At 40.7% G+C, this 26,184-nt stretch overlaps 1 protein-coding gene across 7 annotated transcripts in view; it reads left to right on the top strand.

Annotated features, from left to right (window-relative positions):
* The window catches only part of FMNL1 (formin like 1), a 96,267-nt gene that overhangs the window by 30,910 nt on the left and 39,173 nt on the right, over window positions 1–26,184 (top strand). For 6 of the 7 annotated variants that reach the window (XM_078377809.1, XM_020797985.3, XM_073004154.2 and 3 more), the window contains exons 2-5: window positions 11,689–11,772; window positions 17,454–17,537; window positions 19,684–19,757; window positions 24,890–24,973. In XM_078377809.1, the coding sequence (XP_078233935.1) occupies window positions 11,689–11,772; window positions 17,454–17,537; window positions 19,684–19,757; window positions 24,890–24,973 (326 nt within the window). The remainder of the gene's footprint in view (window positions 1–11,688; window positions 11,773–17,453; window positions 17,538–19,683; window positions 19,758–24,889; window positions 24,974–26,184) is intronic. The other variant, XM_020797987.3, reaches the window with a different exon arrangement.

The raw sequence follows: 26,184 nt of genomic DNA, 5'->3' as shown, positions 1-26,184 counted from the left end.
TTAACAGTGGTCTTTCTGGTGGGTGCGGTCCTGATCTCTCTGGGCACAGATGAAAGGGCAACATGATAAATAGGAAACAGATTTTATCTAAGGCCTCCACCCCTGTTGAGTAATGACCTCACCTGGATGACTGAGAATCCTCACAGATACCTTCAGCTAGTTTAAAGAGTATATCCTCCATAATGGGAATGCTGCATCCTGGGAGAGTAATACTTGAGAGGAGTGTCTGCTGGATTGCCCCCTGCAGTGTCTGCTGTCTGAAGCAGGCATTATTTTGCTTGGCAGAGACTGGACAGTGGAGTGAACTATATTCTAAGAGAGATGTTTCAATTCTGTAAGAAATGACCATGTGTCAAAGAGTTCAGAAAAGATAGGATTTTGTTGGCTTCTGTATATGGGATGAAAGGAGTACCATCTGTTTGCTTCAAGCAACAAAATGTCTTGGCCAGTGTTGTTTGTCTTCAGCGTTGTAGCACAGTGGTCCCCAACCTTGGGCCTCCAGATGTTCTTGGACTTCAACTCCCAGAAATCCTGGCCAGCAGAGGTGGTGGTGAGGGCTTGTGGGAGCTGTAGTCCAAGAACATCTGGAGGCCCAAGGTTGAGGACCACTGTTGTAGCAGGTTAACTGGCATCTCTGGCAAAGTATGTTTTCAGCTCTCCAGGTAAGTTTAGAGGGTTTGCATTCACATTTTGGATCTAAACTCAAATAGTTTATGAAGGATTCTAGGAGATACAGTACAAAAGGTAACTTTTCTAAGCTCAGGTTGAGACAAGATCCATCTAGGATTGCTTTTAAAACGTTCTTTTTCCTAAACTGCCTCTTTGTCAAGGGGTTTCCTCATGGAATTAAATGCCCATCTTGAAAAAAAGAAAAAGAAAAATTGTCTAGGTGTTCCTGGCAGATTTTTTTAAAAAAACCTTCTGACCTTTTACAGGCACAGTCTTAATGTATTTGAATGGCCACTTAAGGCACAATTAGCCTGTGGTTTTGATTTCCCTCCCAAATACTCTATATGCAAGTAAGTGAATGAGAGTCTCCTTCAATTTTTTCACCATAAATTCTGCCTAGGATTTGAGAAGCCAACATGATATATTGTAAATTATAATTGCAGTATCTAGAATCATAAAGCTGGAAGGGACCATAAAGGTTTTCGAATCTGCAGATGCTACAGTATCCCTATTAGATGGCAGTCTACCATCTATTAAAAATAAACTCTGTAGGGAAACAGAATCTACCACTTCCCATGATGGTCACATCTGAAAAACCCATAAGGAAGTTCTTCTTAATATTTTGTCTAAATCCCCTCACTTCATTTGAAGCCACTGGTTTGGGTCTTAGTATGCTCTCTGAAGCAACAGTAAACAAATTTGATCTGTTATTCATATGCCAGTTTTTCAAATAGGTACTTGATGGGGTCATCATATTAACTCTTTTTCATGTTGAACAAATCCATCTGCTTCACCCTTTCCTTGTAGTCTCCAGATTCCTCCCTATCCTCATAGTCCTCCTCTGAACACATTCTAGTTTGTTGATTGCTCCTCCTTAAGCCACATTGCTATAAGAGAATGTCCTGGGTGCGAGCACGAGATATATTATTTTCACTAATAAAGGCAAGGCTCCATCCTCTAATTTAGAGAAGGGATTCCAGATCAGAACAGGCATAATTTTAGGAAGGCTTGAGTCCCAACACTTCTCATGGCAGAAATTAAGCAATGGGCCTTGCTTCATTCAGAAGCATATTCCACCAGATGTCATAGACATTACAGTGGACCCTCGACTTACAGACAGCTCAACTTACAGACTTTTCAAGTTACAGACTTCTCTGGCTGCAAAATTTAGATTCGACTTGCAGCCAGAGAATCGACTTACAGACCAGAAAAAACCCAAAATGGAACAAAAATAGAATAAAAACCACCGGTTATGGGATTAATCGGTTTTCAATGCATTGTAGGTCAAGGGAGATTTGACCTACAGACTTTTCGACTTGCAGACACCATTCCAATACAGATTAATTCCGTAAGTAGAGGGTCCACTGTATTGACTTGCATAGAAATGACTGGGCTGAATTTGTCCCAACAACTGAGAGAGCGCAGATAGCGTTGACCCAACAAATAACTACCTCTTTCTTGTCCTCTGGATATAATAGCACAATTGTTCCTACTCAGATCCAAACAAAATCTAGAACAATGCAAGACAGAGATGGTCATTACCTTTCCAGAATTATGCTGCCAAAGTTTTCCAGTTTTACACCTTTCATACCCCATCAGGGGATGTGACAAGCAGCCGAAACTAGAACTCCAGCTATGACGTACAAATGCAATTCATTTTTTATTTCATGCTAACACACAAGGGCCTGTGAAAACCATGACATGGAGCAGGTCAGAAGCTCCAGATGGCTCACCAGTGAGTTATCACAAGTGATATAGCTCTAGGAATAAAATCTTATCAGCCACCTAATTTCTGTGCATGAGGCGGAGCAGCCATTCTCAACCTGAATCAGGATTGTGTAAATTGCATCCTAAAAATTATTTCCCGTCTGTGCCTAACTTCAAATGTGTCAGGGGCTCCTAGGGGGCCATATGGCCCCTATTGAGAATGGCTAAAGTAGAGGATAAAGTGGATGGATGGTTGGGTGTTAATTGTTTGTATTCAGTTAACGTTTATTGACACTGTTTTTCTCTAGTGTGGCCAATTGTATAAAATGACTACAGCACAATTTCATCCCTATGTTCTCTGTGTGTGAGAGAGAGACAGATTGGGTCTAGGTTATTCTTTTCCCTTCTTTTATCACTAACTGGGTTGAGCAAGCATCTCTGGAGTGAGCCCCCTTCAAGAGATTGCTGTGGTCTAGTTTTACCTTCCTTTTGGTGGTATCCAGAAGGGAAGAAGTTGCTTTGTTCTTGGGAGAAGTGACGGCAGCAGTCCTGAAGGTGATGCATGCTTCAGTGACCATGGGAAGAGAATATCTCTTCTAGTGCTTTAGAAGTCAAAGTGGACAAACATTGACCAGGCAAAAACGATGGGAATGGATGTGCAGAATGATCTGAAAAATGCAACACTTAACAGCAAGGTTCTGGAAGCTGAATTAAAAGGACTAGATTCAGGAATGACACAAATGGCAACACTTAAACTGGTACACTGGAGAAATAATTAGCTTCATATCTTAAAATCTAAGCAACTTACTAATCAATATGCTGCAGCACACTCTTCAGTGACTCAATAAGTAGCTATCTTACTTTCAAGGAATCTTCCTGTTTCTTTTTTCACATTTCTAGTAGAGATCATAGCAGGAGATAGCCTGTTTCTTGAGCGTTCACTCGTTGGTGCCCAGTCTCTCCCCAGCCAAAGCACTATGTATGACCCAAACATCAACCAGAATCATTTTCCCCAGTGTACAGTATTTTCAAAGACAGATGATCTTGAAGGTGGCCACAATCTGAAAGTGATACCTTTGTGAGACCTCTGAAATATCGCAGACAAGCACTAGCCTTCAAGACCAGCAGGACTCCTTTTCTGGTGAAAGTGGTTAGGAGGGTGATGATAGCGATTTTAATTTGGTGGCATGTCTGAACTCTAAGAAGCCTGAAAGATTATGGCTACTTGTGTTTCCTTCGCCTCTTGGAGATTTCATCCATTGGTGCAGTGAAACCAATATCTATACCCCACTGATAAAGGCTTCACTTCCTACTTGCTCTTTTAAAAAATACTCTTGATATTCAATTCATACTGCAGTTTCCCCTCCTGATTAATTTTATGCAAGGTGCAAAGATGGGGCTTAAAGCATGTCTCAGTCATGCTTGAATGGCATGTAACATAATTTCAAAATAAATAAATATGCAAAGGCTGCTGGAAAGATGAATAGACACCTTTTACTGAAGGCTGCCCATATCCTAGATGTTAAATATTATAAATGCAGTGGGACTTGTGAAATTACTTTTGAACGATATATGCTTCATTTAAGGCAACAGCTCATGTGAAGTATATTAGGGTTTCCTCTTATCTTAGCGGAAAGTGAAGAGGCTGTCACAGCTGGTCCTGCTGTTAGCCAAAGCAAGGCACTTGACTCAGACAGCAGATTGGGGTGTCACGAAAGAGCAACAATTGTTTAATTGGTCACATTGCTGTTCATAGATTTTTATTGCCTCAGTAGATGTGTGCAACTCTCAGTGGAGTAGGCAGCACTCATAAAATGGGAACATTAAGAAGTAATAAACACCACCAAAAGCCAAAAAAAAAACAGCCTAGGAAGCTATGAATTTTCTTTGATCTCGGCAGACTTGTTTAATAGGTTTCGGCAGCAGGAGTATAGTTTCACCTTCCTGGGGAAAAAAGGCAAGAATATTTATCATTCCCAAACGCGGCCCAGGTAGTTCATTTGTGGGATCCTGTCATCACTTATTGCTTTTAAACCCAGCATGCAAATATATTGAAATCTCTTCTTTGAAGTCATTTGCATAAAATCATGGGACATTACAAGAATGCTGACCATTTTGGGTTTTTTAAATCTCAGAGTGGCATAATACCGAAGATCTCAAGAGGACATGATGATGGGCCATAATTAGTGTAGCAAAGGGAAGCACTCCCTAACCTATGTTATCTCATGCTGCAAACATTTTTTATCACATGGAAGAAAACTCTCATACCCTTCTGAGGAATATGAATTTGGGCCTCCTTAGTTTGCATTAAAACAGACAGCTTTAAATCTGGTTGCTTTCAGATTAGCCAAGGGATGGGCAGGATTGCCTGTTCTACCCACTGCTATTTGGTTATTGCCTTGAATAATTTGTGGTGGCCATATGAGATGGACTTAGGATCCAGGGGATCAAAATTGACTTCGAGAACAGTAATATCTCATCCATTCAGGGTACAGGGAGAGTCATCATAAGGGTCTGGACTTCATGGTGTGATGCCATATCTGAGATTTGAAAAAAACAACACAAGACTTTGCAGAAAATCTGTGGTGAAGATGCATCTGCATTTTCCTGCTGTGAGATTTCCAAATATTCCTCTGTGGAGGATCTGGAATCTCCCTTTTGTTATCAGGTAGACGGGAGACCCCTACTCAGCCTAGTACAATATGGGCAGCTCTTCTGGTTGCATGGTAACCTTGAATGGCATTAGTCTCTTTCAATATGGCAACTGTTATGGTTGCTATAGTAACAGATCTGAAGATGGAAATTTCCTCCAGCTCTCAAGATCTCAAGGTCTCAATATCCAGGACCACTTCAGATGCTGAAGGACAGAAAGGTGTATGCATTAGAAATCTATTGTGGATGCCGAGATGGAGCAATCAACATAAGAAGCGGTCACCAGTTTTAGATTTTCCCCCTCTTTGTTTTTCTCAATCGGGCTTATGCATGTGTGCAAACTAAATTACCAGTTAATCACTTCAATATCTATTTCCTCACCGTAGCTGTTGAGGCGTGTGTATATATGTGCCATAATTAAGTAATTTTAAATTCAGTGGATCTTAATCTCTAGTAATTTTTTTCAGGATTGTTGTTAAGGTTGCATTTAGTAGTAGGTATGTTTTGTCGATTACAAAGGGTTTGGCTTATCTAGACATGTCTATCTCCTATAACTTTCAACCTCAACCTTTAAAAATGTTACAAATAAAATACAAACTTGGCATCCAATAAATAAAATCTGTTAATAAATATCAATTACGCAAATGTTAATAAATTGAATTTTAGGAAACACTAACATGCATTATTTGTTCAACCCACTGTTAATGCCAAATCTATTTAGATCTGTTTCTTAGTGAGGGGAAAAGCTACACTGACGTGCCTTCTTTTATCCTCTCTAATCTAAATAAAATAGGTAACATTCAAACTTTTCAACAAAATCCAATACCTCATTTCTCATTACATTACAAAGGGGGGGGCTTTAAAATTATCAATGACAACCCAGGGTAATCCAGCAGACATGTGACTTGATTTCCAAAAAACCCCAGCCAAGGCTCTTAAGTAATATTTAGCAGTCATGGGATAACGTAGAGGGAAGTAATTTTTGCAGGCCTACAATGTAATATTCACCACCTGGATCCTACAAGAATCATATAGGTTGCCAAAAACAGAGAACGATGGAAAAAGAGACAGAAACCAAAATGGAAGAGGGGTAAAACCCACTTCTGGTTTTAAGAAACTTGAGATTATGGTTTGGGTGGTAATCATTGCAAGGGCCCCCGCAATACATTTGAAATGTAAACAGATGTTCATAGAAACTATTTCATATTTTTTTGCCAGAGAAAACTATTGCTTGTTTTCATGGTATGGGAGAGCCCGTAGAGGCTTGGACCACATAAACTAACTTGGAGGCCACATAACCACACTTTGCCAGCATCTGGGATAGGAGTACAGGTCCTTTAATACAGTAGTCCCCAACCTTGGGCTTCCAGATGCTCTTAGACTTCAACTCCCAGAAATCCTGGCCAGCAAAGGTGGTGGTGAAGGCTTCTGGGAGTTGTAGTCCAAAACATCTGGAGGCCAAAGGTTGGAGACCACTGCTTTAATAGATTAGTAGCTGTTTAAGGCATAGGAAGCAGAAGAATATGCCCTGAGACCAGTGTAATTTAACAGTCTCATTGAATGGTTGTTGTGGGTTTTTCGGGTTCTTTGGCCGTGTTCTGAAGGTTGTTCTTCCTAACGTTTCGCCAGTCTCTGTGGCCGGCATCTTCAGAGGACAGCACTCTGTGCTCTGAAAATGCCGGCCACAGAGACTGGCGAAACGTTAGGAAGAACAATCTTCAGAACACGGCCAAAGAGCCCGAAAAACCCACAACAACCATTAGATCCCAGCCGTGAAAGCCTTCGTGAAAACAGTCTCATTGAAGTTGCTTGCAAATTATTTGTTGATCAATGAGACTTAAGAATGTCACAACATTGTTATAATCAGTGAGGATCAGTGAGGATCCAAGTGAATGGGGGAAGAGTTCCAAAAATATTGTACACAACTGGGTAAACAGGCAATGTAATAACACAAGAGCTTGTACGTCAGTGTAAACTGATGCATGATGAAGAAGTTCTGAGTTCACATGTGATCTGATCTGAACTGGCATTGCCTAGACAGGAACAAGTTTTGGGGTCATGGTAGATAGTTCAGTAGGAATGTCAGCTCATTGTGTGATAACTGTGAAACAGACTAAACCCTGTCTAGGTTTCATTAAGAAGGAAAATGAAAATAGAACAGCCATTACGATAGACTATGAATGTCTGTATTATTTATAGTGATTGTATTTAATCTATGGTGCAGTTACATTTGGAATCTTGGGTTCAGTCCTGGTCATTCCATCTCAGAAGGTACATTCTAGAGCTGAAAAAAGGTAGAGAAAAGAAAAACAAAAAAGGTTGGAACATCTTCCATCTGAAGGAAATTGGGACTGTTCTATCTTGGAAAAAACATGGTCGAGAAATGCCACGTCAGAGGTCAATGAAATTGTGCAGAGTGTGAAGAAAGCTGACAGACACATTTCTCCTTCTGCCATATAGTTAGAACTTAGGATCATTCAGTGAACGGGAATGGTGTGGAGTTCTGGGCAGATAAATGGAAATGCTTCTTCATACATTTAGTTAAATTATGGAATTTGAATAGGTATATTTGTAAAAGACTAGGCATGAGCTGCCCACCTGCCTAATTTTCTCTGAGTTTGGAAGGCATCTGAACTCTTGCAGGAAGCTTTGCATTTCATTTCACATATCAGGTTTTGGAGAATGAATTCAGATGTTTTGTCTTGCAAGATCTGAGGATGGCAGAATCTTTTGGAGATCATTAATTCATATACAGTAGTTGCCATAAGCTAGGAGTGACTTTTGGCACATCAGTCAGTCAAACCTTTATTGGCATACACAAAACACCTAATCAAAACTACATTCAGTAAAACTTGTTTGCAGCTTTCTGGAACAATGACTTTTGGCACTGTGGCGATCCCCCTTTGTGCCCTTTATATCTCTGGGCTCCACAAAGGTAAATACGCCCTTTTCGCTGCCACCAGGTATTATCCTGATACAGTACCAATTCAGGTCCACACACAGGAGCTGTCACCCCAAAGGATCATATAATTTTAGGAAGCAAGGGTTTTAAATAAATATTCTTTTATTATTGAACAAAATCATAAGAAGAATCAAATATAATTGTTTCATATGTTCATGTATAATAAATCAGGTGTTAATGTATATCAGATCATGTCAGTATTTCTCTTGTTATACTGATGCGTTCATTCCTGCTTGTTCAATATATTTTACTCTTTCAATTTCCTTTCTTAACCCTTTTTGCTACTCCTAAGCCCTAGCACTGTCTCAATAACTTCTGGTCCCTAACTCTCTCTATCCCTATCTGATTCCAACTCTCAACTGTCTCTTCTAGCTGTCCCAACTGTCATTCTGACTCCGCCCCTCCTGCTCTGTCCTCTGATTCACATGCAGGAATGATGTCATACTTTGGGTTCCGTTACAGGCACCAACCATGTTTCCCCAAAAATAGGACAGGGTCTAGTATTAATTTTTGCTCCAAAAAATGCAGTAGGGCTTATTTTCAGGGGATGTTTTATTTTTTTCATATACAACAGTCTACATTTACTCAAATACAGTCATGTCATCTTCTGGTCGCTGCACAATGGTGGAAGGTGGGGTTTCACTTAACTAGGGCTTATTTTTGGGGCAGGGCTTATATTATGAGCCTCCTGAAAAATCATACTAGGGCTTATTTTCGGGTTAGGTCTTATTTTCGGGGAAACAGGTAACAAGAACAGAAGAAAGTCTTCTCACTTTGTTCTTAGCAGGGTTACTCTACTTGAAGACAGTATTATTCTAGAGAGATAAAATAGGAGAATATGAATCTGTCGCTTATGCTGGTTGAAACATCCAGGGAATTATACGAGTAGTCCCAGAATTTTTTTTTCCAAGCTCTAGTTCAGACAGTGCAAAACTGAGCAAGATAAAGGGTTAAACTGGGTTAAGTGTCTCCTGTTTTAAGCAGAAGATTTGGCAAATTTGTATTGTGCTGTAGGTGAAAGTTTTAGTTCTGCATGTGAATGCCATCACTGGCTATTGAGTGATCAGAAAATGTTTCCACACCCTGGAGTTTTCTGTTGTCACATGCAGCTTTTCTTCTCTGGAAAGTGAATAGCTATGACAAACGGGGCTGAACACGGCCTTGCTTCTGTTTGGCTGCTCCTATCCGGAATGGGTGCTAACCGCTAACTTTGTTGGGGGAAGTGGGAAGGGACTCGGTTGAGCAAGAGTGGTTGCAAATGGGTGCGCATGGGTGGCACGCAGCTTCCTGTTACTGAGATAATCATCTCTAAATACAAGCTGATTTCACCCATATGTCAGGCCCCTTGATCACAAGGAGTTCCTTTTGTTCCAGTGCATTTGAGCAAAAGGGGAATATAACACCAAGAACTATGGGTATTCTTGGGGAACTGTGGCTTTCTTATAATCCATTTTGGATATTCTGAATATTAGGCAATTGTAAACAGTAAAATTTGTCCAGCAAATTTGACCCAAAAAGATGGATCTGGCTGTGTGTAGTGGTGTTACCAGCTTGCAACAGAGATTTCCTCATATTATATTTAAATAAGGACGGTGAGGAAATTGCAGCTTCCCTTAACTGTTTGTTTGCCCTGCCTCTTGCACTAGGAGGTACAGCAAATCGAGGACATTACTTTTTGGATCACAGTTTGGAGATGCAACTAGTTTCTAACTTGAGAGGTAGATTTAGTTATGCAAGGTTAAACCCCTTGGTTATAGTTTGGCACCTGACTACCATTTAAATTCTGATATTTATAGGGGTTTTTAGAAAAGGTTGCTTACCTCCATATGTTTCCTAGTTGTATATTGTAGCAATCACCCTACTTTGGCTCAGGTAGAAGATTACAGTATTGGCATGAACCAATGAGAGCTGTTGGGAGGCGGAGCCAGAGAAACTAGAAGGGAGGGGTGAGTGAGAGTCTAATCAGTTCAGTCAGAGACAGAGAAGGATTTTGGGGTTTGAGGCAAAGAGAGAGTGTTTAAGGAGTGATTAGTCAGAGTGTAACCTGTATTAATTAAGACAGAAGAGGTTAAGTAAAATACTGAAGCTCTGTGTAACTTTAAGAACGTGCTTAAGAACTATTCCTAAAACACCTTGTAATCAATAAACCTGTTTCTGTTTAAAAGTTCAGTACTGAATGGACCTCAGTATTTCATAGGAGATATAAGCTGATAAAGAGATCAGCTGGTGGCAGCGTGTTAAAGGGTGTGTTGGGATACTTGTGTGACTCTTGTGTTTGGTGAAACAAGCAGGGGCCACGGGGTGAATGTCACATATATGCTGCTTTAAAATGAGTGTGGAATTGTCTTTTTTTTTTTTTTTTTTTTTTTTTTGGACTTATATACCGCCCCATAGCACTACAAGCACTCTCCGGGCGGTTTACAATTTAATTATACAGGCTACACATTGCCCCCCCCCCCCCCAGCAAGCTGGGTACTCATTTTACCGACCTCGGAAGGATAGAAGGCTCAGTCAACCTTGAGCCGGCTACCTGGGATTTGAACCCCAGGTCGTGAGCACAGTTTTAGCTGCAGTACAGCGTTTTAACCACTGCGCCACGAGGCTCTTCGAGGTTGAGAAACCTTCACCCTTTCCTGTATTCTCACAGTCGTCCTTCAACAGCACTTCTGTCTCCATTCAGAGTTGACCCAAACCATTTTGCTGCCTAAGGTGAAACAGAAAATGGCATTGCTACTCACCGAACTAAAACCACATACAGTAGAAAATCCTAGGAGGACTTCCCCATAAACCTAGGAGTAATATTACAACAATAAAAAAATTAGATAACTATTTGTTTGTTACTCGTTCACAGTACTCAAAAGCTGGCCCTTGAGGTGGCCATCTCACTCTGGTTAATGGTAGTGCTGGCCCTGTCTCCAACATGCATACATTAAGTGCCTGCACAAAATTCTGTGTTATTTCCAAAATTAATTCTTTATCTTACATTGTACTTTTCAATGGAAAACCTCTTAACACAGGAACATACGAAGTGGCCTGCTAGGTCAAACCAGAGAAATCTTTGGTCCAGCATTTGTTAATATAGTGAGTAACCACTTGGCTTTTGGAAGTGCATACGCAGTATGTCTTTGTTCAGTGTAAATCTGTGCTTTCCCATATTATTTCAGGCCAATGTCTTAACACTGAGCATTTTCTAAATAAGCACATTCAGGAACATTAGCATCTTTGACTCTTCATGGGCTTTTAGCTACAACTACAAGGGTAATGGGGGGAGGGTTGTGTGTTTATATGTCTCATTTTTTGCTCTTGCTCTGTACTTGGGCTATTTCTAATATTCAGACCTGAAAATACTGTGTGTTCTTTAAAAGCTGCAAAAGGCAATATTTAAAGTAGTTTGATTCTTAAGGAAATAGCAGTACAAACCGAGGTTTGGGAGAAACATGTCAAGTCTTGGGAATAAGTGTATGAACAAGTAGTGTTAATACTGGATTAAAAGATGAATATGGAATCATACTTTTGTTAAAAATAAGTCAAATAATTCCCCTCTTCCCCACCCACCCGCCAACTTGCTTTTAAAGCGTCCTCTCTTTTTCTTCTGATATTAGTAACAGCTTTAATTAAAATTTCAAAGTGGTTACAAGGTCAAACAATTAAATGATTCTGTATATATAATGATTCTCCCCTTTCTTCTTGTCTGCTAGAATTCTATGAACTTGCCACCAGACAAAATGAAGCTATTGAGCCAATACGACAATGAAAAGAAATGGGAATTGATCTGTGACCAGGTAAGAGAATCAGTATGTACTTCATCCTGAGTAGCTCCACAAGTCATATTTTGAGGTTACTTCAAACATTCATAACTGTGTGTAGTACTGTGTATGCTGCACAGTTTTCGACCATAAAAGCTGATAACATGCCTTAGTATTCAGGGTGCTCCAAGATTCATTGTTTGTTTTGTAGCAACACATGAACACAGCTAACTCTGATGATCTATTTGATGTTTATCTAGGGAGACAATTGTGTGAGGCAGTGTTTGGCAGGCAATGTTTCTGCAGTAAGAAGAGGGGTGTTAAACCAGTGTGTGCCCCTCTTTTCAGTTGTGAAATACTGGATGCCATCTGGTTAACAATATACACTGGGGAAACCACCCCTCTGCAAATCTGCTCAGGACAACTTTCCTTGGTTCAGCACTCAGCTGGCATTTTTCCTCAGGCTCATGTCATTCCCAGAGCTTGGGAACATTGTGTTTTTACCTATGACTCCCAGAATCCTCAGTGGCCTTGGTGGGGATAATGGGAGTTGTAGTTCAACAGATAACTTTTCAAAGCTCTGTTTCTTCTTTCTGAACTTTTTCCTTAGCCATCTGAGAATGCTGGTGACAAGCCACTCCCTATGCAGCTTAGAATTTGATTTAATATTCATACTGTGGCACAATTGTTTGATATATTGAAGATTCTGAACCAATAGGACCTTATGGAAGTTAAAGTGTATTAAGATGAGCAGAGAGGCTGCTGTGAATGTGTACATGTTTTTGTGCTAGCTTTATAAGATTCTTTTCAGGACCAAGCTTGGGGAAAGCATTTTCTACTGCTTCATGCACTGCTCTAATACCATAGACTTGTGACAGCACCAAGAGCCCTTTCTCAGAGCAATTCCTGTACTTACTTTTAAAAAAAAAACTCAGAGAAATTTTTCTTCAAATTAAGTTTTAAATAGATAAACATCCAGGCAACACTTTGTACCATAAAAATGAATTTTTAAAAGGCAGACGGTCCATCTGAAGCATGGACAAGAGCCAACGCTGGGCATCAGATCAGCATTTGGTTTAGAAGACAAGTGCAGCTGTCACTTAGAATACAAACAGAAACTTACTGTGTGGCAGAAAAACACTATCAGCTCTTCTTCTTAGGTGTGTTTGTGGACATACAGAAGGTATTTTTTTAAAAAAAACAAAGTGATTTAGAGAGTCATATCACTATTTGAACACCGTGCACATACATTATTTCCTCACCACTGGATCAAAAAGGTTTTGAAGGTTTCTGAAATGGCATTAAAACCTGCCTAAGCTATTGGCACTAGAGGAAAAAAACAAGATACATATGCATTTCAACCAAAGACTCTTTTAAATTGCCTACAACTCTTCGGAGGGAGAGAGAAAAATAAACCATCTCCAGCATAACAGAAACCGGGCAAAGAGGTACCTCTTCCCACTTATAAGAACCCAGGAACAAAATGTTCAGAGACAGGGTCACTTCTTAGCGCAAGCTGCTAGCAGAGAGACATGTGTGAAAATATGGCACCCGTTCATGCTGTGAACTATATATTTCTCAGTTAATAAAGGAACAGGGTTGTGAATGATGCTGGGAAGACAGGAAAAAAAAGGAGAGAGGAGTGACTCACTGTGGGCTTTGCAGATGTCTGTGTGGGATTCAGCCCTTCACAGCTTTGCTAAGACAGTTCTACCATAGGGAATAGTGTCTGAAATAGAAACCACTGGCAGTTTTTATGTGTTTGTGGAGCAAGTGGGCAGTATGGAAAGAGAAAGCAGCCCAGTCTCTAACTCTCTGCTCTGTGAAAACAGGTCACAGAGCCTGATGAATTGGGGCCCACCAGCGGCCACTGTGACTCACAGCAAATGCAATCGAGTGACAGGCAAGGGGGAAAGTCAGTCTCTGCTCAGTCGGCGGGGGTGAATCATGTGGAAAGTGGCAGGCAGTGTGTGTGGAAATGAGAATGTCCTCCTTGGTTTGTGAAGATAAAAATCCATCACTGTATGTGTGAATGTGTCTCTGGAGAAAGAGGGAAAGAAGGGTGTGAGGCTGCTAGTGGAGAACTGTGAGAGTTTAAAGGAGGCTGAGCCAGAAAGCTCACAGAAAACAGGAAAACTATCCAGAGAGAAGCAAGGCAACTGCCTCAAGTAGTGGATTTGAGGTGCTACAAAGGTCAAAAGAGAGAAAGGCATACAGATCAGGCCTACAGGTCAAGCCCACTGGGAGGGTCTCCTGACTTGCTTTGTAGAAATGAATAGGAACTTCCTGGCAGCACTGTGCCAGAGGCAAGGGACCTTTCAGTCTCCTGATGTTTTAAGTTCAACTCCAGGGGCTGATGGTACAGGATATGGGGATCTGAGTTAGGTATCTGGCTACAGACCCAAGGGTTGGGAGCTTGATTCTCAACTGTGCTTCTGAGGAAAAGAGCCAGCCTGCATAGCCTTGGCAACCTGCACTGTTCCCGAAGTGCCACCAAACAGGGAGGGTGAACCACTTCTGAGTATTCTGTACCTGAAAAACCCTGGAAAGGATTGGCATAAATCAGAATTATCTTGATGGTACATAATTACTGCTATTAGTCCAATACACCTGGAGAACAAGATATATACTAAACACTTTCTGGCCTGAGTGTATTCAAGACAGAGTGGAAGATACTCTTGGTCAACTTGTCTAAATGCCATCCACCATTACATTAATCTTTCCGGTAAACATTTGTTTCATAGAAGGAGAGAGACTGCCAGCTGCTAAGAGAAGCCTTTGCATAGTATCTCGGGGTAAGAGTACCGGCTGGCACAAGGCTGCTGGTTCATCCCCCCCTTGCTTTTGGTACGATGAGTGGGCTGGGCTCATATTTTAGGCTGTCACCATTGCTGCTCCTGGCCCACCCTTGCTGCTGTAGCAAAGCCCTACCCGTTGGCAACCCTATTTGTGTCAGGGCCTTATTGGGGCCTGTTGCCAAGGGAACAAAACAGGCTGCTAGCTGGTAGGTTGAGGGGTTGCATAAAGTAGTTGCTGCCACCTGTGGATTACATGTGGAACGGCTGCTGCAGTCCTTCTTGTCGGCCTCCTGCTTTTACTTTTTATTAGCCTTAGAGCTATTAAAATGCAACTTTTGTAAGGAAACACTACTTTGCAGAAAACACTGCCTTAAGAATAAGTAGAGGATGGAAACCCGAAATGGTTCCTTCCTAGAAAGAAAAAAGTCTGGCAAGTGGCCCGTTTATTTGTTTGACCCCACTTTTCTCCTTAAAAAGGACCAAGGCAGATTGCATCATTAAAAAACAATATTTAAAACTTAAAATCATAATAATTAATTACAGTAAGCTCAATAATACATATATTATTATTATTTATTATCAGTTAAACCTATGTCCCACCTTTCCTTAACAAGATCAAGGTGATGTGTGTGACTGTCCTCCTCTGCACCAGAGTCACAACAGCCCTGTGAAGTCTTGCAGGCCGAGAGACTATGACTTGTTCAAAGTCACAGAGGGAATTTAAATCCAGATCTTTTGCGTCCTAATCCATCTCTCTCACCACTAGACCATGCTTGTTCCCATCATAAAATATTATTATAATAAAAAAAAGCCGTGCCCCAATTGGTCTTCCTCCGATCAGTTGGTTAAACATGAAATGATTAGTGAGGAGTAGCCCTCAAACTTTTCCACACTAGAATGGATCTACGTACACTGGCTTAAATCCTGTTGCACTGCTGTGCAAAAGATGTAACCTTTGGAGATGAATTGCCTCAAGTTTAGAAATTTCTGTAGGTATTTCTGTTGCATACCAAGTCACATGACTCACTATGCAACACAACAGAGTCTATAGGAATTTCTTAACTTGTGACATTTTCCCCCTGACTTTTGCATAGCCGTGTTTCAACTATTTATCTATTATCACTGAAGCAACAAAGACTCATTAGATTACTTTCAAGGATCATGCAATTCTTTTATTTTTTATATTTATTTGTTTTAAAGAAATGTTTTGAAAAGTACGTATATGTTGTAAATAAAATATGTCAGATTAAAGGGCTCCTCCTGAAACTTTGAATTGGTACAGTTCCTACATAGTGGTTGTAGTTGTGTTGCAAGTGAATATAAGGCCCTATAGCCATCCCAATTTACATTGGGATTTGTGTCACATCAACTGGGATGTCCTCCTTTCAAAGAAGCTTGGGAATTATTGTTGCATGAGGAGTGCTAAGAACTTTCTGCCAAGGAATGTCTTCTAGTCCTTTTAGGCCAAAATCCTAGAAATACATATCTAGGAGTAAACCTCATTGAATTCAGTGGGATTCATGTTTAAATAGAACTGTACAGAATTATGGTGCAAAGCTGTCCAAGAAGTGAGCTACACCTAAATCTTTCCAAGGGAAATTGCATTCTTCTGCTATACTGAAAATGTGTCTCCTAGCATGCAACCTTCTGCAGAGTCGACTTGTGGAGAATCACCCTAGTTCCTGTCTGTACAGGAAGCACTACTGTATAGTCGGAAAAAGTTAACTCTAAGTCTTAATTTTTAAGTTATGTGTGACCTTTTCTCTACCCTATGCTTTAATGCTTTCCTTGGAAGTGAATTTTTCTTTTTATGTGTTTATGTAATGAAAATAGGATGCATGTGAAGGGAACTCCTGCAATATATTTTCATAAAATTACTCATTTCCTTGGTTGTGCAGTAGCAATAAACATTGTATGTACAGGCAAATATTCATAAACTGATACCATTTTCATTGGCACTTTTGAAAGTAATTTTGAATTTAGAAAAATAAATGCAGAATGAGGTAATTTGAGAAGAATGTTATTTTTTCCACTAACCGGAGGAGATATCTTGGTGTGTATAGATGTAGCTTCTCAGTAAAGCAAAGCAAAGCAAAGCAAAGTGTGCTGCTTATATACCGCCCCATAGCACTGCAAGCACTCTCTAGGCGGTTTACAAGTTCATCATGCAGGCTACACATTGCCCCCCCCCCCCAGCGAGCTGGGTACTCATTTTACCGACCTCGGAAGGATAGAAGGCTGAGTCAACCTTGAGCCGGCTACCTGGGATTGAACCCCAGGTCGTGAGCACAGTTTTGGCTGCAGTACAGCAGTTTAACCACTGCACCACAAACCTATACTTGCATGTAGGGGTCGGGAACTTGAGTTTGACTCCTGGTGTCTCCAGGTATTGGTGGGAAACAATCTTATTTTAAACACTAGAGAGCTGCTTCCAGACAGTGTTAGCAGTACTGGACCAATTGTTTGACTCAGCTTTCTATGACTATGAGGTGAGGTAGTTTATGGTTTCATAATGGAAACACAAGATCTGGACTAGAATACTAAACTGTAATTAACTGAATCAAATTTGAATATGCAGAGTAGCAACTGTGACTATTGAAGTGTCCCTCTGCATTCCTCTAGACTCTTTTGTAACTCAGCCTAGTTACTCAGTGCTTTGATTTGCCTAGCGATATGCTAACGTCCAGATCCAGAACACTGTAGCTGCATTGTTTTTTTGGCTGGGAGATACGTGATATTGGGAGCTGTCTGCTCAGCAACTTCTGCAGGGCCAGAAAAATGAACCGATAGTCTCTCTCTATTTTTTTTTCTTATAAGATGCTTGCATCTTCAGAGTACATTTGTACATATTGTTCTTGAAGCTGTTGATAGCATGGTTGTGTCTTCAGTCCTAACTCTTTCATGACCATCCATCTGCAGGAAAGGTTCCAGGTCAAGAATCCTCCTTCTGCCTACATCCAGAAACTGAAGAGCTATTTGGACACAGGTGGATTCAGTGGAAAGGTGACTTACAATTGACTGATATAATGTTTAGAGAATGTAAAGCTTGAGGAAGTTACATAGCTTTGATGTCTGTTGGGTACTGGCAGTTTGTGAGGGTTCAGTTTTTTGAACTTGGGTCTCCACAAAAAAAAAATCCTTAGACTTTGATAACTTTGCAACAGGGGAAAGGTTTATTTGAGTATTTAACAAGAAATCTTTGTCTATAAAACTGCCCAATAACATTTCTCCTGCTGCCAACGGGTCCGACAAGGGCATCTTTGCATCATTCAGGAATGGGTTCATTTCCTCTGGATTCCAGGGACCTGGCCATCCATGGAGGGGATTGTCCTTTAATATCTCGGCGTCCTCTCCTTCCAGTAAGGGAATGGTCTCGTCCTCACCAGTTCCGACCCACTCAGCATCCCGGGTGTCGGTGAATAAGGTCCAGGGTCTCCTTGGGAATCTTTCCTCCACTCTCCATCTCAATCTTTCCTGTTTTTCCCTTTCTACCTTTTCTTTCTCATCTCTTAGCCACCTCCGCCACTCATGAGCCTTGGCTTCACCCCAGTAAGCTGGACATGGGGGAATCTCTCGCCTCCAGCGGTAGTCTGCCTCTTCTCTGGGCACCCAGAGTCATTCCCACTCTCTGGTCCAAGGGTCTTGTGCCCAGATCCACTCCCAACCTGGAGGCAATCCTTTCTCATCCCTTTTTATCTCTGCTGTCCCTGCCTCAATCTCCACCCTCTTTTTCCTACCCGTTCCCGCAAATGGTCTTCCGTTTGAACGGCTACCATTAACCCATGCATTTTAACTTCTAGATCCCAGGTATCGGTACCCCTCTGTTCTTTTATAACAGGGGATGGAATGGGCAAGGTCTATATCTCCCTTTCTGTAGTTGGTGGAAGAGATGGCACTCCAGCGAGAGGCTTCTTTCTCTCACCTTCCATCCCACACAGTTCTTGGCCAAAAAAACCCAACTTTTCCAAAATCTGAGTGTAATCACAAGCATATTCTTCTTTTTCTCCCCAATGTTCACTTTGCTCCTCATGTAATGTCACTATGAATATTTCTGCATAAAAGCAAACTGTTTTGCAGAAGATCTTGCTTTTAAAAGAAAAGATTACCAATATAGCTTTAGCAGTCTTTTGGCCTATAGGCAGCATAAGGCTATATGCTATATTTACTTACCTCCATCCCTTCCTCTCTACCATAGATCTTTTCTCTAATAACAGTTGCTCTAATACCAAACCCCCTATGCAGTTGGATCCAATTTACACAACTGTTTGTGCCATGTTCTTTCTGCCTAGGATCTCTTGAATCTCTCATCTCCCTATTGCTGTTTTTTTCCCAAACTATCACTGAGTGTATATATTTGGAAAGTTAGGAGTGGCACACTGCAATTTTGTATACCCTTGCAAACTTTGCCAAACAAGGATTGAGAAATGGCATGGAAAGTTTTCATTTCTAATCATGGCCTAGAATGCATTAACCCAGAGCATGCTTCCTTTCAGCAGGACAGTTTTCTAGTCAAAGCAAGTGTCTCTGCTTGCATTTTCTTGGATGTGTGCAAGTGTGCCTGGTTTGCATCATTTAGTGAACTAGTATGTCAGAAGGGGTTGACTTTGAACTTGGATAGTAATAAATTACTATTTGAAGTAGCAAAATATGTATGCAAATGCCATCGGGTGTAAATTATATATGTACCCTTAAAAACTAGGGTAACCCTCTAATCAAATTCAAAATTTCCTTAACGCTAAATAGATTTCTTAAATATGGATCATGAGATTAGTTGAGCAAGTGCCTTTATTGGAGGCACTTCTTCCATTTTCTTCCAGTGCTCGCGGTTTTGATCCTTCCCTGGGGGAAATCGGCAACCTCTCTGCATTAAGTAGGGAAGCTGGAATTGAGAAAGGAGCAGGCATTGACTTCAACAGTTATGACAAGGAAACAAGACTATCTAAAGGAACATATGCCGTTCTCAATGCTATGTATGTGTTTGCTCAGTTTAAACTAAATGTTTTTTGGAACCCACATTGAAGACCTTAATGTATGAACTGACTGTGATACAAATAAGAATGTTGGAAACAACACTTGTTTATATGTCATGGGTTGTTAACTTGACATACTTAACTTATAATGGATTTTTTGTTTTGTTTCCTTTATGTAGTTTAAAAGACGGGTTCAAGAGTCCACACAAGTTCTTCGGGAGCTTGAGATATCTCTGAGAACAAACCACATTGGGTAAGTACCAGTGCTGTGTGCAGCTGTTATTTATCAGGTGATTAGGAACTCTGCACATTGCAATCATAGTAATTCTCATCTTGCTCTCAGTTTGAAGACTCTGAGGAGCCCTGTACTTATGTTTTGAGATGTTCATTATATTGGTTCTTGACTGCCAAAAATATGCTTCATATATCTTGAAAGGGCAGGCAAATTTTGGCCAGGATCTTAAGTGTTTCTGGAGATACACTGTGGGAACATGGTTCATTTTTTCTTCAGTACAAACCTTGTGGTCAGGAAGGGCATTAGCCAGAGTTTGTTAGTTGTCTCAAGCAGCTTATACTAAGGGACAGAGGCTGATGAGGGACAGAGCTGGTTGCTCCATATAACGTCTCTGAATCTCTAAATTAGCCCACTGTCCTTAAGTGTGATGGAGGATGCTGGTCTGTTGCCAAATGAGATTGCCAGTATAGTTACCTTTAGTGTATGTACAGGGTGAAGTGCGGTGATACCATCTTGTCTTTGACCTATTGCACCCAAGTGCTTTGAACCTCCGCTTTTATGGTAGGTTGAAAATGTTGGATGCTTTTCCATAAAATCCCTTAACTTGTAGCAGCTTTTTTGTTTGTTTGTTTGTTTGTTTTCTGAGAATGCACAAAAGGCTGTGCTGAGCACCCGAAGAGCCCAGAAGCCCATACCAGGCTGTTAGGAAACTACCCTTTGTGTAATTGTGTGTTATGTAATGTCAAGCCACACCCAAATGATAGCAACTCTAATAGGGTTTTCAAAGTATGTGAGATATTTAAGCGGTTTTGCTATTGCAAACCCCTAGCAACATTTCATAGCTGGCTGGGGATTCAAAGACAGGTCTTCATCACTCTGTTACTCTCCACTAGTTTTAGTTAACCGTACCAACATTAAGTTTAATTCAGCTTCTAGCCTATCTTGTGACTAGGTAAGATGCTGAATTTGGGCAACAGTTAGAGTGAGACTAACACTGTTTCCACCTGAAGATCTGATTCTTTGTATGCCAAGAGCTGTCTCAAAGGTCTCTTTACCTTCTTCTTCTCCAGTATCAGTAGCAACAGGTGCTTTGACCATATCTGCCACCTAATCTGCACTTTCAGCCATTCATTCCCTTTCAGTTCTGTTTTGGTCCATTACTGATGTGATCCTTTGTTGCTATTCAAATTTGTGGTAGGCATAGATGATCAAAAAGCAATTTCCCCGTACCTTCAGTGAGCATCTGAGGTTTATCATGAGGAAAGATCCTTATTAAATTATCTGTTGTGGTTTACACTGGAAAAGTAGTTAATTTGTCCTTTCCTTTTGATGGAGCTTATATATAGTATTGAACTAGTGATGGTGTCTTTCCAAAGCGGAAATGCAGCTGTGTTGCATAGCAACAGTGGACTGTTCGGGATCAAGGGCTATGCAGTAAACAGATTGGAAAGACCATAGAGAGCTTGGATTGTGCCTCCAGAATGCAGGCTGCCTGTATCTAGTTCATACCTCCCTAAATACACTGGTCTACTCTGGTTTCAGACACTGAGCAGGCTGGATAGGAAGCCATCAGGTTGGGCTAGATGAAAACGTCTGACATTCCAGAGAGCAGTTGCCAGTTCAAGCTGACAATACTTGTCTGGATGGACCAAAAAATTGCCTCATTGTAAGACTGTTTCTTAGATTCCATTGGGCGTGACCTGTATCTTCTTCTACAAGTATATATTTCTACCTTCATAACTTCCTTTTTTAATGACAAATCAGAAGTAAAATTAGGGAAACAAAACAACATAGATTAGAATAAATCCATTATTTCTGGGTTGTCATTTCCTTGAACAGTGCAAGAAATAAAAGCACATTAAGATCTTGTTAACCATGTGTTAAATGTTAATTGTTCATGTGAACGTGTGCGTCACTGTGCGTTAGACTGATGAGCTGCCCTGCCACCTTTGTTCTGAGTAGACCGTGCTGCCCTCTCGCTACTCCAGCACCCTCTCTTTTTGGCCTGTGGGAGAGCATCCCGAGGTTTGTGACAAAGGTCCCAGCTCTCTGGAGGAGAAGGTGACCCCAGCATATCAGAGGCAGCAGCCGGCACCCTTAAACGACAGTGATGTATGCAGGCTAATTAACAGCTTAGATGGGGAAGCATTTATCCCTCTAGATTGATTGCCTGCCAAGCAGTGAGAACATAAAAAGGAACAGTGGAAGCCAGCATGCACACGTCCTGTCAGCGTCTTGTGATAAAATGTATTGTTGTGCCTGATGCTGCCATACAAAAGAAGGAACAAATTGAACATGGAGGGGGGGGCAGCACAGGGCCTTTGCTCCAAGAGATGGAGTGCAGCCCTGTGAAGAGAGTGCCAAGCCGTTCTCGCCTCTCATGACTGAATTCATGTCTGCCTTTGGCTCATGTCTGTAATTTGCACATTATTACCTGTATTGGCCAGGATATATATTTTGGCTTTAAAAGAGCTCTCTGTTCTTTTCTGTCCCCCACTGACATAGTGCATAAATAACAAAGCCAATCCTAAATTGGTGCCTAGCACCCCCTGTGAATAGCTCTTAGAACCTACGCTTCTGTGTTCAGATTATTTTTTTTTCAGTAAAAAATTCATCATGAGGTCACTGGTTTGGATTCAGGATTCATTGTTCTTAGAGAAGACCTCTTGATACGCTCCATGAGCTAATGGCTAATTTAGATAGCATTAGTTTCAACAGGTGTGTTCTAAGAATAACTGAGTTTGGCGCTTTGGTCCTTTGTTTCCACCAGAGGCTATTTGAAATAGGTGGGCTTCTTAAGAAGTGATCAGTTGAGCGCCTCCAAGTGGACATGTTCCACAGGGAAAACAATTCTAGTTTTTCAACTCATGGGTCTACCTGCACACAAATTTTGGAAAATTACTTATACCCCAAAGGGATTCTGATGGTTGTAATTTAGAAAAGTAACTTTTCAAAGCTCTGTCCCTGTATAGTATAAGTGCCATTTGTAGGGGCTGGGGGCCAAACTGTCCAAGATAACATTCATACAATTAGCAATTGAGTGGATGGCTTTCAGTAAGTTAGTGGCAGGTATGTGTCTCCTAATCTGAACAGAGATTCTCACTATCTAGGTAGTCATAAATGTCCCCCTCTCAAGTATGATCTAGCCTGGCTTTCTGCTATATTTACAGTACTAAAAGTAAGGGAAATGTTCCCATTCACTCTAATGGAAGCTTTTATTTCCAATATAAATAGCATGTTTGTAGCATATTATCCAGAACAGGACTTCTGGGGAAGGAGGGCTAAGACCCATTGCCCCTCACAAAAAAAGCCTCAGGCTGTACTTGCAGTTTTACTTTTAAGAAGCCATTTGTGCCATTGCTAATGATGTGAATTCAGTCATAGCTCCATTGCCCTTAAGAAAAACAGTTTTCAATTACTATCAGATCATGCTGTCTACAGCACCAATTAGTTGCAGCTCCAGGGAACAGATACCATGTTCCAGGTACTGCTGGACTGAAACTTGCATCAGCTTTAGCAAGCATAGGCAGTGGTCCAACAACATGTGGCGGGACAACCATTCCCCAGTCCTCACTCAGTGGAAAAGGCTACCATTATGAGAAAACGCAACAGTGAGGTCTCCATGCTTATACAGGAAACGGGCTGCATTGGCCACAGATTGCTTAAAAGCAAACCCCAGAATAATTTCAGGGCCTGGGGAAAATACTCCCGCCAACCTAGCGGTTCGAAAGCATGCAAATGCGAGTAGATAAATAGGGACCACCTCGGTGGGAAGGTAAACAGCGTTCCGTGTCTAAATCACACTGGCCATGTGACCACGGAAAGATTGTCTTCGGACAAAAACGCTGGCTCTATGGCTTGAAGAGCAGGATGAGCGCCGCCCCCTAGAGTCGGACACGACTGGACAAAAATTGTCAAGGGGAACCTTTACCTTTACCTTGGGGAAAATAAAAGGAAGAAGAAGAAGGAAAAAGAAAGGTCCTTCAGTGCAAGCTAATTGCAGTTCATTTTGATCCAGTAAATTGACTGGGCTTTCAGGTAACAAACTCTGAACTTCCTTTGCTGTAAAATTTCAGTCATCAGGCAGTTTTTAGCTTGTAATACTTTTTACACAAGAGATGGCCACGCTTGAGTAATAAATGAAATCCATCCAGATGGACTGATTCAAGATTCACAGTATAAATAAGTGTTTTCATGGGGAAAATTGACCATGAATATCACTGAACATAACAGGACATGGGGGTGGAGAGAAGGCAAGATGACTGCCCTATATGTATAACTGATAAATATTCTAATTTGTTCCCAGGCTTGTTTCCTATCCTTAAAAACTGAGCTATTGCAATACAATCATATATATATATCTCTATGCTGAGAAGGAAGTCCCAATGAGGTCAGTAGGGCTCACTCCCAAGTAAGCGGGAAGGCTATTCAGTTCTACTAGTGTAATTTTCAGGAATATTGTTAGATTAAACAAAAGAAGGTAAAGCACCGTGTATATTAAAATTGCTTTATAATTATTAATGATACCAACAATAAGAAAAGCATGAGGAATCTGTTTAGACTTTAGACTGAAAAAACAAGAGAAAATGAAAGGGATTGTGAGTAAGATACATAGAAATTCAAAATTTGGGGAAACTTTTTTTTTTTACTCTTCCCATTCGAAGACAGACTCAAACTGTTGAGAATTTTGATTATAACGTACATTCTCATAACATCAGCAGAGTAAGGAGATATTGGTTAGCAGAGATACTTATGACACTGAGAGAGTAAAACCAACAACTTAGTCTATTTACATATATACATAGAGAATAGACATTCCTCTGGCAGCATAACATGACATGAAGCAACACGCAGCATAGGAAAAAGTGATCTGACTTACAGCAGATAAAGACATTTATTTTACACATGACTTATGTGCAGTTCTTTTACCAATCAGAAAATACATTACTTCATTTTCTGTTACACAAAGTTTCCTCATGTACCACAGCTGTACAACATTAAGTCTTAATCCTTGATACCCACACCTGAATACAATCTATACATGACTCAGGTAAAATCAGCCATTTTACATTTAACTATACAACATTAATATTTAATAGATTTTCATATCAGAATCTCAACATGTCCTTTCCCCTCCCCTTTTCACCCAGATGGGTCCAGGACTTCCTCAATGAAGAGAACAAGGGGCTTGATGTGTTAGTGGAATACCTCGCCTTCGCTCAGTGCTCTGTCACGTAAGTCATTGCTATTACTTGACCAGAAAGGGTTAGGTAAGTGAGGATAAAAGGAGGACTGTGATGGAGAAAGTATCTAGATGCAGTGCCTGCCTTTGTCTACTGCTGTGGTCCATGATCTAGCTCAGAACACTAGCAGGTACCCAACAGTAAACAGGCTGAGATTCTCTATATCTGATAAAGCTATTTTATCACCATAACTGGCATTTATAAAGATTAATACTTGACTTTATTTAGTGTGTTATTTATTAAAAGGACCTTTGCTTTTCAGTCCTCTCAAAGTTGTCTACAAGGAAAAAAAAGCATTATTTTAAAAACAGATTTTAAAAAGCTTTTAAAAGCTGTCTGCCCCTGGGAGAAATATATGTGCCAGTCACACTTTGCCAAATCTAACCCCTGTTTTATTATCTGTCTTGTCTTATCTGTCTCTGTTTCCCCATTACTGTGAAAGAATGCTTCCAAAATCCTTCCAAAGGAATCAGATGACACAAAATAATTATAAAGCATGGAAATAATTCCTTCAGATCACTGTAACTTCAAGCATTAACAGAACAAGGAAGAAGCTTTTGGCCAAATTGTGTATACGTTTCGTGTCATTCTGAGTTCCTAATCTAGGTTTAGTTCCTAATCTAGGTTTAGCATTTGAGGTAATATGGATCCAAAGGTAGAAAAATATTATAGTTCTTCAATTTCTTGGCTGCCACTTTCCTATCCGTGCCTGGCATTAAGAAAAATAAAAATAAAAAAGAAAGCCAGCAAAAATGACTTTATGTTATTATTCCTATTAAAAAGTTAGATTGCATACAGTCTTGCTGGGAGACATTTGCCCAGATTTTTGTTCAGAGTTCTGTTCAAAGGACTTGGAGTCCTCTAAGTCAGGAGTGGGAGACTGGCAGCCCTTGGCCAAATTTCAGTCAAGGAGGAAACAGTGGCCTCCACCTACATTTGTCTTTGACTTTGCACACAGCTTAGAAAATTTTTATCTTGGACTTCAACATTCAGAATCCCCCTACCAATGTGTTTGGAGAATTCTGGGAATTCTAGTCTTAAAAGTAACTTTTTCCCTCTGTCTTCTTGCCCAAGACTCATATGTATCTCTTGACAGATTTCTCCCCCCCCTTACCCAGGTCAACAACCGACAAACAAAAGTTTCTCCAGTCTTGCTGTAAACTATGCTTCACTTACTGCTAACTTTATTGAGGAGTTTTCTG

This window comes from Pogona vitticeps, chromosome 6 (genome assembly GCF_051106095.1).
Source record: "Pogona vitticeps strain Pit_001003342236 chromosome 6, PviZW2.1, whole genome shotgun sequence".
Taxonomy (NCBI): domain Eukaryota; kingdom Metazoa; phylum Chordata; class Lepidosauria; order Squamata; family Agamidae; genus Pogona; species Pogona vitticeps.
This window is presented reverse-complemented; position numbering and strand designations above follow the sequence as displayed.